The sequence below is a fragment of the Megalobrama amblycephala genome, linkage group LG16 (assembly GCF_018812025.1).
Source record: "Megalobrama amblycephala isolate DHTTF-2021 linkage group LG16, ASM1881202v1, whole genome shotgun sequence".
In the NCBI taxonomy this organism is placed as follows: Eukaryota; Metazoa; Chordata; class Actinopteri; order Cypriniformes; family Xenocyprididae; genus Megalobrama; species Megalobrama amblycephala.
Window position 1 is genome coordinate 13,024,529 of NC_063059.1, and position 15,047 is coordinate 13,039,575.

General features: G+C 38.9%; 1 protein-coding gene across 1 annotated transcript; it reads left to right on the forward strand.

The window, feature by feature from the left end:
* Window positions 1–11,261: 11,261 nt before the first annotated feature.
* On the forward strand, window positions 11,262–14,715 carry si:ch211-137a8.4 (protein IWS1 homolog). Its single transcript, XM_048161809.1, has 2 exons — window positions 11,262–11,523; window positions 13,374–14,715. Exon 2 carries the CDS (start codon window positions 13,561–13,563, stop codon window positions 14,578–14,580), a length of 1,020 nt encoding a protein of 339 aa, XP_048017766.1. The 5' UTR covers window positions 11,262–11,523; window positions 13,374–13,560; the 3' UTR covers window positions 14,581–14,715.
* The last annotated feature ends 332 nt before the right edge of the window (window positions 14,716–15,047 follow it).

The window sequence follows — 15,047 nt, forward strand, 5'->3', positions numbered from 1 at the left end:
AGATGGCTTTTTAATAAAACATGCATATGAATTTATCTGGGCTGCAACTTGCAAGATCCTGAACCAAATGTGACTTTTGATTTTTTAATGAATGTAAATGCGTTTTAATTTTGGCTCCTAACTCACTCTTGTGGTTGGTATCCTCTATATGTGGCATTTACAAGTTGACAGGGCAGATGTGTATCAGAAAATTCAAAAAATGTGAGTTGGGACAACCTGACTCTGATTAGCCAGCATCCCTAACTGAGTTTTGCGATGGTTACTCTGAATTAATATGATGCCACTGACCACAACATTCCTTTCCTATGTCAGGAGAATTGCACGCTTGAAAACAGACAGAGCATTTTGCTTGTGCACCATTCAGCTGAAATGTGGTCGAACTAATCCTGAAGGCCCAGCAGTTTGCATCCCTGTGTATTTCAGAATGTTAGTAAAACCATTAACGATTATAATGCTGTAAACACCCTAAGTGAATTACGTTTTTGGTTCCACTGAAATGTCTAGTTTAATGCACTAATAAGCCACACAGATGTTTTCTGTATAATTATTTGTTCATTGCATGACTCATTATGCCTGATATGATATTTAGATATTAGAACTATGCAGTGTTGGGGTAACACATTACAAGTAACTTGAGGTATGTAATCGGATTACTTTTTCAAGTAACTTGGAAAGTAACGCATTACTTTTTCAATTTACAACAAAATATCTAAGTTACTTTTTCAAATACTTTTTCTGTGTGTGAACATGATTATTGAAATTCTAGACTATGTGAACATGCATTTATTCATCTCACTTGCACGAAAACTTTCAGTATTCCTCAAAATGAATAAAAACGGTAAAATGCAATCTCAGAATTTTATGCAAACCTGTAATAATTAACTTTATTAAATTACACAAATATACTTTATGTATTTAATCTCACTTTATTAACCAATGCCTTTGCTGCTGACTTCAATGATCTAATTCAACCATACTAATAAGCAAAAATTAGAAGATTAGAAATTAGAAAAAAATGACTTAAGATTAGATTTAGAAATAAGAGTGTTGAACTTCCTTTTCCTGTATCCTATTCTTCATGCCAGCACATCTGAAAGGTTTGTTTGAGTTACGCCCTCTACTGTACAGGCGTAAATATGTATTTCCTTCAGCCAGAGACTTATTCATGTCACTTTTGGTGTGAAAGGGCCTTCACATTTGCCAAAAATATAACTTTTTTGTTGTTATTAACAAGCAAGCCCAGAAAAAGTAACGCAAAAGTAATGTAACGCATTACTTTCCATAAAAAGTAACTAAGTAATGCAATTAGTTACTTTTTAGGGAGTAATGCAATATTGTAATGCATTACTTTTAAAAGTAACTTTCCCCAACACTGGAATGTCTCACACATTTCATGCTCTGCTTCAGTGGTCTTCACTATTTTTTTCATGAGAACCACACTGATAGGACAAAGTCAATAGGAGAGCTACTTTTACCGCAAAGTATCAAAAGTTACATCCACTACATGGAAACAATACTATACTAATTTATAGTAAACTATAGTGTTTTTGAACCATACTATAGTAAATTGTAGTACACTGTGTAGTATTTACAACACTTTGTTAATGAATGCTACTGCATACTGTAGTAACTATTGTGAACTGATAAACTGTAATAAATACTGTAGTATACTTTAGTTTTTACAACAGTAAACTGTAGAGTATTGTGGTATAATATACCCTATAGCTGTAGAAAACTATTGGGTAAAGTAATTTGTTTATATTACTATATAGTATAGTATATTATAACTATATAATTACCACAACAAATTAATTCAAGTACTTTAAATACTATAGTATGGTTTGAAAAACACTATAGTATTTACTGTAAATTACAGTATTTTTGCATGTGTTTGCAAATCTGCTTATCAATCTGTCATCCCTGAACATACAATATGCAATGAAATACATAAGATGGGAAAAAAACAGTTCTTTATCATTTACCAGTCAAATTTGTAATTGAGACAAGATGATTTCCTTAAATGACAAAAAAAAAAAAAAAAAAGCAGGATTACCTTTTGCTGGGATAAGCGAAAGATTTGTAGCTTGTTGCAATCCTTGTGAGGCAAGCATGTTCATTGGTGAGGCGGTTTCTCGGTTTCCTCTTTATAGTGTTCATGGTTGATATTTTTTCGGATTTTCTAGACTATTTTAAGTCATAAAGTGAGCAAAATATATTAAAATGTAGCGCATGGATTCGGTAGGTATGTATTCGTGGGCAGCAGGTCTCTCTGAGGATGTGTGGAGCTCTCCCTAGCTCTACAGCGCCCCACAAATTTCCAATGTAAATCTTTGGTGAAAAATGGAACTGCAGCGTGGTCTCATAGAAAGCCATTGGGGCAGATTTCTGGCTGCCCCACTCATTTTCACATTAGGTCATATCACAGTATTATTTACTGCCATGCAAGCCTCAAATGAAATCTTGGCGAGCCACGCAATGAGTAACACTGCTCTGTTTGATGGACAGCACTTTCAATCCCACCTTGCACCAAAGCCTCTTCGATCAATACTAAAAGAAGCATTTCACAATGATTATCTGTTGTTTTCAAATACCATTTCGGTGTCCTGCCAACACAAGCTGGCAAAGGTACTCAAGTAACTTAATGAGACAGCATGGCGCTAATCGACAGGATAGGGCACCATTGGTTGGGACCTCGGCCCCCCCTTCCACACAGCAGGGCTCGGTCACCAGTGATTGAGATTGACAGGCTGTGCGCTAATAAAGAGATTACATGGAAATCCCTCTGAAGCCAACACTTCAGGACAGCGCTCGTTTGGATATCTAGAACAGCTGCACCTCAAAGGTCGTCCATGCGTGAAGTTAACATTGCGTTTAGGCCGTAAGGGACACATTAACCAATCAGCACTATACTATAAAAGGTCACTGAATAGTGCAGCTTGTCTGAGCTGTCCACTGGGGCAATGGGATGAAAGATCTAAACTTGCTTAATCGACAAATTAATAGCTGTCAGGCACAAACAATTCTTGTGAAGTTTGCATTGCACCTTACTCTCAAATAATTGCAATTTAAAGGGATAGTTCATGCAAAAATGTAAATTCATTCATTTGCTCACCCTCATGTTGTTCCAAACGTGTATGAACTACTTTGTTCTGTGGAACAAAAAAGATATATAGTCAGTGGGGTCTAAATCAACATTTTTTTTCAACATTTGTGTTATAGAAAGAAAAAATATACAGGTCTGGAACGATGCTACACTGTAAAGAGATTGCTGTAAATTTTACAGTAACTTACTGGCAGCTGGATGCCAGTAATTTACTGTAAAATGTTTTTACAGTATTTTCACTCACAGTATATTGTACGCTTTTACTGTACTTGCATTTACAGTATTATTACCATTTTGTCATTTACAGTATAGTAGTGTTGAGTTTATTTTCATTTATTTAAAAAAAAAAAAAAATTAGGGCCAAATTAAATTGAGTTTGACCAACTCAATTACATTTAGATTGAGGCCAATTAATTTGAGTTGGTCCAACTCAATTTAATTTAGTTGGACTAACTTAATTTAATTTAGTCTTGGGCAAAGGCTTATAGGTGGGTTAATTTGAGTTGGTCCAACTCAATTAAATTTGCCCAAAACTCAATTTATTTGAGTTGGACCAACTCAATTTCTCAATTTAATCCTCCCATAAGCCTTTGCTGTTTACAGTAACATACTGTATACACATTTTACAGTATCTTACTGTACATATTACAGAAATCGGTTACAGTGTAGGATGAGCAAATAGAATTTTCCTTTTTTGGATGATCTATCTGTTTAAAGTTGCATTGAAATGGAAGTAGCATCCAAAATCACATACCCTTTTGAATAGGTATTTGAATAAGTAATTACTTCACAACCACTAAAAAATATGTTCTATGAATGTGTGAATATAATCTGGACGTAGGCTACTACATTCGCCATGTTGCCCTTATCACGTGACCTACTATCGTCAGTTACGTCGCTTCACTACTATTCATAAATCCTCTCCTGTGGCCTCATAGGATAGTTAAGTGTTCATTGTATGTACACTACAGAATCTTGCCTGAAGAAGTAGGTCATCTGGGTACTTTTAGACTACTGTTTTATGAGTACTGTGAAGTTTGCAATATTGGGCACAGCCAGGGTTTTATGTAACAGTTGATTGGATGTTGAGGCCAAGCTAACAAAAATGTTCTAAAAACGTAATGCTAATCTTAAGTTATGAATGTTCTCTGAGCGTTCAAATGTCCAGTTTTAAATGTTTTAAAAATGTTTTTTTCTTGGTTATGCGAAGGTTAAGGGAACATTTTTTTTTATCATTTTGCAAACAGTATCGAAATGTTACTTTTTAATATTCTCTGAACATTATGAAACAAGTAGTAACATTTTAAAAACACTGGATGAACTTCTGACTAAAATGTTTCAGGAAAAAAATGTTCAATGAATGATGTATGAATAATGTTTTGTGTAATGTTTTGAGATTGAGAGCATTATTAAAGACCAGATAATTTAGAACACACATTCTATTAATGTTACTGGAAGAATTGTTGTTCATGACTTAAAGAGAACCTTGTCAGAAGGTTTTCTAATAGCTGGGAATGAGGGCGTTGGAAGCAGATGAACACAAGCTTGCAGGAGTGGGTTTAAGTTAAATAAATTATTGGAGAAGTCCTGCCACCAAAGAGAGGTTTCACTGAAAAATCCAGTTACAGACATTTTGATTAAACATCATGAGGTGAAAATGTTTTTAAAAATGAAACATGCACGGATGAATTGTTCACAATAAGACACAGACGGTGAATTTCTCCTTCCACTTTCAGTCTTTCAGTGCTATGATATTGCTTCATCATTATCCGAACAGCAGCAGCCCTAGCAAGGCCAGGTCTTGTTTTGGATCAGATCAGGCCTGATGTAATCTCCCCTTACAGGAGCTGATTGATGTTTCGGGCCGGTGAGGAAATAAATAGGGAGGTGGACAGCCAAAAAATGCTCATTCCTCCAAAGTTCTCCTAGGTACAGGTTGCAGATGAGTGAAGTATGCCAGAGCAATCTATTTCACATGGCACAGCTGAAACCTAATTACACAGATTAATGTCCCATGGAAGGTGCCATTACCTAAATAGCCTCCTAAAAAAGGAGGAGACTTCACTTCAGCCCAAATATGCGGTTTAAATGCTAATGGATCCTTCAAATCTAGATTTGAATAGGCTATGTACGTCCTGACTTTCTCCAATCTGCTGCTGCATGGAGTAAGATTTTGTGCAGCCCTTAATTCCCCCTCTGCAGGCACTACACTTGACAATGACAGTAAGCCTGGATAAGTCCCCACCCCGCCTTCTCCGACGTGAAATATTTAACGAGGGCCGCCAGTAGCAAAGCAAAAGGCTAAACTTATCACTTAATACTGATTTCGTTCCCTCGCACATTTCACCTGTTTAGTGCGCAAACGCTGGAATGATTAAACGGCTTTTAATTCCCCAGGTAACCGTTAGGGACCTAGCGTTGCGGGCCCGACAAATGTCGATCCGCTCATTTCTTATTCCTTGTGTTTACAGCTGCGTGCGGAAGCACGTGCTGGTCATCCCACCACGACACCGTCTTCTTAAAATAAGACCTCGGTTGAGGGAGATGAGAGAGCAGGAAATGAAGTTGACAGTCAGAGCCGTGAGCTTGACGCGGCCTTCGGTTGAATCTGTCAGAGCAAAGCACCCCACCCCCAGCTTCACCCCTCTGCTCACACACAAGCACACGCTGTTGCGAGGCATTAGTGTGGCAGATATACACACACACTTGCTCCTTCCACCCCACCTGAAGCCTGTTTCACAACAGCGGTGCAACATCTTCCCATCTCCACGCTCGAGCCCACATGACATCAGATGTGCATTTACAGGCTTAGTGGCAGACTGTCGAGAGAAGAAGCTTGTGCATGACGCATCTGTTTCCACAGTTATGACTGAAACATGCCATAACTGTGGGACTAACTTTCTTTAGGAATTCCTGTTGTTTTTTGCTAACAATCTGTCATCTCTGATCACAACCAAAAGTTGACCTTCTGATTCTTATTGCTGTGTTCCTGACATTAAGCTACTGGTAAGAAATAACTCAAATTAATTCACTCATTAATTTATTTGTCACTTTTCATACACAGCTGTCAAGGCATTGCATTTTGTTAACTATTTATTTATTTGTCACATTTTATACACAGTTACTTTACATTACTTTGCCTTAAAGGTGATAGAGAGGATTTTTTCGTCGACTGAGAATCCAAAGAGTTTTTGAAATGAGCGCATGCGTAAGAACAGCCCCCCTCCTTCACAGCTCATTTCAAAGGAACGCCTCCCAAAACTCGTGCACGAGTATAGACCAATTTGGTGTTTGCAAACAGCGATGACGTTTTTTGTGGGCGGAGCCTAGCTGGTTGCAGAAAATGACAGTTGAGCAGTAGAAGTCTATGGAAGCCACGAAATAAAAGAATAAAAAAAGTTAATTTTGAGTTTATATCTCACAATTCTGACTTTTATTTCTCGCAAATCTGAGTTTACATCTCACATTTCTTACAAAGAAAAACAGAATTGTGAGATATACTCGTTATTCTGTCTTTTCTGAATTGCAATTTATCCCGCAATTCTGACTTTTTCCCCCTCAGAATTGTGAAATAAACTCACAATTGCGAGTTATAAAGTCTGAACTGGGAGTAATAAACACGCAAATGCAAGAAAAAAAAAGTCAGAATTGTGAAATAAAAATTATTATGTTTAAAAGTTATCTATGTAAAATATTGTAGGTTTAAATTATTTTAATTATAATTATTTCATGCTGTAACTGCTATGTATGTATGTCCTCTGAACTACATATGTGAATATTATGTAGACTTACTGTTTACATCAAATTCCTGCTTTAATAGTAGACTAATCCTTGCAGGTGTCATCAGTCCAGTCTGTGAAACGTCTCTGTTTATCTTCAAAGGACGTTTTCAAGGATGGTTTTCTTTAAAAATGAAGACTATATTTTTTGCATTCTGATTCCAACATCCAGAGGCACAACAAAACATTTTTCTCTTATTCTGTGGATTTTGCACATTTTCCTTCAATTGCTACCGCTATTTTTCTGCAACCAGTATGCGCGCGCAGCTGCAAGTGACGTCATTGTGACGTCTGCTCCAAAGTGGTCTATTGGAACACGAGTATTTACCACCGGCATTCGCTGTGTCGTGTTAGTGGATTCATTATGTCGGACTCACCGCATGTAACTCATAATCTGCAGTTGTTACTCCTGTCTCCTGACAAAAACATTGCATGCAGCGCCTGTGGAGTGTGGAAAGTTACTGGAGCGCGCAGCCACGCACGTCTCTCACAAGGAACGTCGCGGCAGTGATTGACAAGCCAGAGGGCCAATCGTTTACGCGATTGGCTGATGTTTTTAAGGCCCTACCTCGTGCACAGATGATGTAAATTAATATTATTCCTTTCAGTGCACCTAATAAATAGTCTTTTATCAGTTAGTAAAGACAGTTTCAAGTAATATTGCAAAAATGTATAAAACAAAACATCCTCTTTAGCACCTTTAAAGGGATAATTCACCCAAAAATTAAAATTAGCCTATCCCATGATTTACTCACCCTCAGGCCATCCTAGGTGTATATGACCATCTTCTTTCAGACGAACACATTCAGAGATATTTAAAAATATCCTGGCTCTTCCAAGCTTTATAATGGTAGTGAATGGGGTGTGTGATTTTGAAGCCCAAAAAATGCATCCATCCATCATAAATATAATCCATAAGGCTTCAGGGGGTTAAAGGATTAGTCCACTTTCAAATAAAATTTTCCTGATAATTTACTCACCCCCATGTCAAGATGTTCATGTCTTTCTTTCATCAGTTGAAAAGAAATAAAGGTTTTTGATGAAAACATTCCAGGATTTTTCTCCTTATAGTGGACTTCAATGGACTCCACTGTTTAAGGTCAAAATTACATTTTCAGTGCAGCTTCACGTGCTTCCGCTTTCCGTATTCTTCAAAAAGCTTATGCTGCATGTCCTACGCCTTCCCTATTAACTTACAGAATGAACGCGGCGCCAGTTTCATTTTTTTCTGTAAGTAGAATAGTGAAGGCGTAGGACATACAGCGTAAGCTTTTTGAAGAATACGGAAAGCGGAAGAACGTGCAAGCCGGTCATCTGTTTATATAAAGCATATACAGTTGTATTTTTTACGAAAATTACCAATCATTTCACTAGATAAGACCCTTATTCCTCGTCTGGTATTGTTTAAAGCCCTTTGAAGCTGCACTGAAACTGTAATTTTGACCTTCAACCGTTTGGAGGCCACTTGAAGTCCACTATAAGGAGAATAATCTTGGAATGTTTTCATCAAAAACCTTCATTTCTTTTCGACTGAAGAAAGAAAGACATGAACATCTTGGATGACATGGGGGTGAGTAAATTATCAGGAATAATTTTATTTGAAAGTGGACTAATACAAACAAACTCAAGCTCATCTTCTCTTTTATCGAAATACTCCAATATTTCTCTTTAAAATTTCTCATTTTAGACTTCTAATTTGTGACCGGTGTTTAGTTTTGCTCTCTCCTCTGCTCCTCCGCGTTCGTAATTACTTCATGCGTTGGGTCAGAGGTTGCTCTTACTCTGGAAATCGATGTGTACGGCCGTCTACCGCAAGCTAGTTATTATAGTTAATACATTTTTAAATACTGATATTTTTCTTACAAAAACCCATCACTTCGCATCAGAAGGCCTTCATTAACCCCCTGGAGCCATATGAATTTATATTATTGATGGATGGATGCATTTTTTTGGGCTTCAAAATCACCCCCCCCATTCACTACCATTATAAAGCTTGGAAGAGCCAGGATATTTTTAAATATATCTCTGACTGTGTTCGTCTGAAAGAAGATAGTCATATACACCTAGGATGGCTTGAGGCTGAGTAAATCATGGGATAATTTTCATTTTTGAGTGAACTATCCCTTTAAAAAAATTTCAAACATTATTTATTTATTTTTAATCACAATTTCATACACCATTGTAATTCAATTTCTTAACCTAGCCATGATAAATATATATAAAAAATTGTTACATAGAACTCATAAATCGATTAAATTTTATCCTATCCTGACCATTTATCGCCTACAACTGCCAAGTGATCTCCACCTCTGAAGTGCAGTGAAGGTCAGACAAACATGGCCTTTTAAACATCCACACAGACCTTCCTTCACCTAAGCATCTGCACACATCGCCACACAATCTTAACAGAGTTACTTTATGTCCTGTAAAAATAATCCCTTGTTATCCTGCTATTTATAGGTCGCTTCCTTCAAACTGACCAATCCCTTATGCTCCACCCCTTCGCTTCAATGAGGATGATTTTACTATGATTCTTTGGCAGCATGATAATCCTCCAGCGTCGTCCAGTTGCACCATGAACCAGACCGAGACTGAATGTCTGACTCGATGATGCCTCCAGACAGATGTGGCATCCTCATGAGGAAATTAAAGCTCAATGAAGGAGCGCAGAATTCTCTCGCAGATGCTCAATCGTATGAAATATTCATCACAGAGCAATGCATTTCCAGTGGAACGCACATATTATTCTGGCTTTGGGGCAAATTTTGTCCGATATTTTGAACAGGGACACAATAAAACACTATTTTGGCCTTGGCACAGTCCTAAATATTCCATTTTATCCCTTAGCTCTATGCTTTAGGGTCTCAGGAGCATGATGCAGACACTAGGTATTTATCTTTCTTACTGTCCAGTTGCATCAACTCAATGTGCACACGGGCCTTTGTTCTGATTCCCCAACAATTAGCTTCAGATAATGAGGTCAGTTTGTTCACATTTCTATTTGTGGAACCTGAGCAAACGTCTTCTCAGTTGAACAGAGTTGTAGGGGAGTGTATAACACAGGGTAAGATGTAACACCATCAGTTTAACCAATTAGAAATTAGCTATGGGTGACATCACTATCATCCAGCCTCATCAGACGACATTTTTTTATTTTTTATTTTATTTATCCATTTATTTTAATATTTGTTCTATTTTTACCCCAGTAACTCAATACAATAATTTTGAATGGTCCTTGTTTTTCTAAAAATTAGTTTTACATCCCACCCCACTTAAAGGGTTAGTTCACCCAAAAATGAAAATTCTGTCATTTATTACTCACCTTCATGCCATTCCACACCCGTAAGACCTTCGTTAATCTTCGGAACGCAAATTGAGATATTTTTGTTGAAATCCGATGGCTCCGTGAGGCCTCCATAAGGAGCAATGACATTTCCTCTCTCAAGATCCATTAATGTACTAAAAACATATTTAAATCAGTTCATGTGAGTACAGTGGTTCAATATTAATATTATAAAGCGACAAGAATATTTTGGTGCGCCAAAAATACAAAATAACAAATTATTTAGTGATGGCCGATTTCAAAACACTGCTTCAGGAAGCTTTGGAGCATAATGAATCAGTGTATCGAATCAGCTGTTCAGAGCTCCAAAGTCACGTGATTTCAGCAGTTTGGCGGTTTGATACACGTCCGAATCATGATTCGACACACTGATTCATTATGCTCCGATGCTTCATGAAGCAGTGTTTTGAAATCGGCCATCACTATATAAGTCATTGTTTTGTTTTTTTGGCGCACCAAAATATTCTCATCACTTTATAATATTAATATTGAACCACTGTACTTACATGAACTGATTTAAATATGTTTTTAGAACATAAATTGATCTTGAGAGAGGAAATGTCATTGCTGGCTATGCAGGCCTCACTGAGTCATCGGATTTCAACAAAAACATCTTAATTTGTGTTCTGAAGATGAACGAAGGTCTTAAAAACGGCACGAGAGTGAGTAATAAACGACTTCAAATAAATCATTTTTTGGGTGAACCAACCCTTTAACTTGACATTTAGGCTATAAGTCGTTATTCAATTTAGCAGACAAATATGAAGTATTATCGACGTGTAAGACAAATAGCAAAAAACAGTGTGTTACAGATGTTAAAACTAAATGTTACAACTCTCGATCTGTTGCCCTGCATCATGGGGTACAGAAACAATCTGCGGACCTGCCGCAGCCAATCTGAAGGGTCGTGATGCAACATCACCACATTTCACGCAAATCAGAGGAAGTGGCTGAAATTAAAGTTACCATCTCAACCCCGTACTGTAACCCTCTTAGTGTTGGGGGCGGGTGTGTGTGTGGTGGTGGTGGTGGCAGGGTGGGGGTGGTCTCCCTGGTTGCTAAGGGCAACAGGGTGAGATAGATGGAGCCGCAGCTGCTCGTCTGTTAATACCAGCGCTCGACCCTCACGTCCCCGCGCGCGCAATTCTCCACACACACTCTCTCACACACACACTGATCTCTCTTCAGTCAAGGCATGAGGATGCGAGCGGGGATTTAGTTTCAGTGTCTTTTCCAGTCTGCAGCAGATTATTACCTTTCCTCCAGCACACGGGACGGATTTACACACGAGAAACAAGGTTCGCAGACTCTTTTCTTAGTTATAATGTATTTATTTGTGTGTCATTTGAGTATTTCTGTCCTGCACAACTTCATTTTGTATGCTAGATCTGATTGCCTTTTTTATTGTGTCAAAAAACAAACGTATTGTTTTAAACGCTTCGCCAATGCAATGTATTTACAATAGACATGATAAGGAAGTGCAGAGATTTAGATGGAAAGGACAATAGGCGCGCAATGACTGCGCCCTGGATTTGAATTCGTAGTGAAATTGAGCATTTGGTTCAACGAATCTGTTTCCAGCTTGTCTTGCTTTGTGTTTATGTTTATGAACAAGGACATCTGCTTCACTATTGCGTGTTTGCTCAAGCAACTGTTACTAGTTCATTCATTCATGCGATCAACTTCGCCAAACGTGCCAGACTGTCCTCTCGCATATTATTATCAGACGCACTCAAGTGTGAATTTGCTCTAAACTGCGCTCAGTCCGTGGTGAATGTATCAATTAAATGCCCTTTTACGAAACAAAAACATTGCAGTCGCCGAATTGGATACTAACGAGATTTCGAGAATAAAAGCAGCATGGCTTTACCACAATAGACACAGAATGCGCGCGCGCTTGTGTGTGTGGCGCGCGGGTTGTTGTTTTCCCGCTGCATGATGATTTCATAATTCCTACATCACACATTTTACACGGTGACAGACATGTTACTGATTACTGAAAGCTTCGTGAATCTAAATATATTTTGAATTATTCCCAAACTATTGTGAGGTCCTATAAATTGGTGTTCCGAATCAAGTGACATGAATGAGTATTGTTCAGGCATGTTTTCCAGACACAACAGAAGTAGGATGTCTCCTTGAGTCTTTTCGGTGCATTTTTGGCAAATAACATACTAGCTGTGCAATGACGTCAATTAAAATAACTTGGGTGATGTTGATAATCAATGCATTTTTACAAAATGGAGGAGATGGTTAGGGACGCATTAGCAATGCAAATGAGGTTTTGAAGAGCACTGGCACCTGCTGTCTCAAGCATTTGCATTGGCTTTTCCCTCGTTTCTCATTAGAATTATGTTCTACTTCTGCAAAGCAAGGTTTGAACCTACACTTAGGGCTTTATCAAGGGAGCTTCTCCAAGTCTCTTCTCTTGCGTTTGCATAACAAAGGGAAAGGGTTTTGTCCATGAAAAGAGGGGACAAAACCGCCAAGCCTCAATTGTCCCAGTGTCAGTCGGATGGGCAAGCAGGGTCTTGTGTCCCATCAGTAAACAGACTCAGTCACGGCAAAATCCAATTAAGCCATGTTCTTTCCATGAGGCTTTTCACAAGGCAAAGAATATTACTTGCTTTTTATGCTACTGTACTCATTTTACGGTGCATACAGTCATAAGGTTCCTTGAATAAACCAATTATGTAACTACGTCACATGTGCTTTCACCTCTAGCATCTTAGACCAAATAGACAATGTAAAATAATTTCAAATTTGCAAGTGGGTCATTCAGAGGAAGCATTAAATTGCTTTAAGCATCAAGAAAGCTTGATGCAAGAAAATTTTTAATCACAAAAGAATCCTCTGTGTAGAAAAAAACAGCCCCAGTGTTAAGCGACATGAGCTGACCTAGGGTGAAGAGTTTAGAGGTTTATAATAAGATCTTTCATTGTCATATGGGCAACGTTATGTGAACTTGTTTTACATTTGCCATTTTCATGTCTTTGCCTGAAAACATGCATGTGCACATTTACGCAGTGAGATATGCTAAATTGAAGAGCTAAGATACATAAGTTTCAAGCATTGTTAAAAAACACATTTTTCATATGCTGATAAATACAGCCAATTTAAAACTGATTGTTGTCTCCTCTCCTTCTAGCTTTGAGGTCCATCTTCTCCACACGGAATATGATGCAGAATTGCCTAATTCTTATGGAAATAAGTTGGATAGGATCACTCTCAGAGCTGGTGGCTGATCATCAATGAACTAATTTCCAAAAAGAACACAAGGAAATAAGTGTTTTTCAGCGAGAAATACCTGATAGTTGGAGTTTTTGTTTTTGGATATGGCGGCAACTGAGGCTACTGCAGAGCCTGTCCAAGCAGACATTGTCGAGAATAAAGCTGAGGTGGAAACCACAAAGCCAGACCCGGCTTCAACAGAGGAAGCCCCAGCTTCAATAGAGGAATCACAGCCTACTACTGAGGCACCGCCAAGCACAGAGCAACCAGCTGATAGCAAATCCAAGCCAGCCTCTGAAAAAATATGGGACTCTTTTTTAAATAAAAGTGGGCTTGGAAAAGTAATGGGAGGGAAGAAGAAGAAGGAGCAGCATACAGAAGCTGAGGATACTACTGGTGAGGAGCAGGATAAGGTCTCCAGTCAGAATGATGAAGGGGACACTGCAGGCCCTAAGGAACAGGAATCTAGTCAGCCAGCAGAAGCTAACGAGGATGGATCTGATGGGCAGACTATTGAAAAAGCACCAGAAAATGAGGAGGCTTCCCAAGAGCAAAAGGCATCTGGTGCCAAGCCAAAGCAAGGAGAGAAGTCCAGTGTCAGAGACTTCATCCGCAAGCCTGTTGCTAAAATTTTCTCACACAAAGGCACAGACAAAAAGGATGGCACAGGGGCACTCCAAAAACATGGGAAGGTTCGATCAAAATCACTAGATAGACTAGAGGATGCTGATGCCAGCGCAACTGTGGCAGACCAAGCAGAGGAGCCTCCGACTGCAGATGAGCCAGACAAGTCTAACCCTCAAACAACGAAAAACATGAAACGCTGGCACTCTTTTAAGAAACTTATGGCTCAAAAAAGTCACAAGAAAAGCACAGATGAGTCCAAGGATGCTGAGGGGGCAGAGGGAACAAGTGCAGATGGAGCAGGAGACACTGGGACACTGGATTCCACAACAAAGTCAGAGCAATCTGGGCAAAAAAGGTGGAAATTGAAGAGATCTTGGACATTCCAAGGTCTGAAGAGAGATACATCAGTGGTTGGAATCCACAAACCAAAGGACAAAGACTCTTCAGATGTAAAAGAAGAAAACGACCCAGAGCAGAACAGGGGACGGAAGATGTAAAGGTAGCCAGTGACGTAGAAACACAGGAGAAGACTAATGCTGATGGTGATGAGGAGAAAGGAGCAACTGCTACTACACAGCATGCAAAATCTGTGGACCAGCATGCAAATGAGATCTGGACCTCTTTCAAAAAACGAGTTATTCCCAAATCAAAGAGGGCATCTGACACTGGTGGAGCAGAGGAGGAAGCAGCGGGTGAGCAAGAGCAGACTGATGAACCACAGGCGGGTAAAGACTCAGGCAAGACAGCCAAGGCAAAAAGGACACACTTCAACCGTGCTGTGTCACTAAAGAACTTCATACTGCGAAAGGGGAAGAGTACCAGCATGGACATGGGGGAGGGTACAACAGCCCAGAAAGATGGCGATGATACTGGTGAGAGTGAGACTAAAGACATGGATGGCCTTGATGATACAGCTGGGGCAACCGATGTCCCACAGACTGGATCAGAGGAGCAGACTGTGGCT

Excerpts from the sequence above, each read along its gene's own strand:
- si:ch211-137a8.4 (XM_048161809.1), top strand. The coding sequence starts at position 13,561 with ATGGCGGCAACTGAGGCTACTGCAGAGCCTGTCCAAGCAGACATTGTC.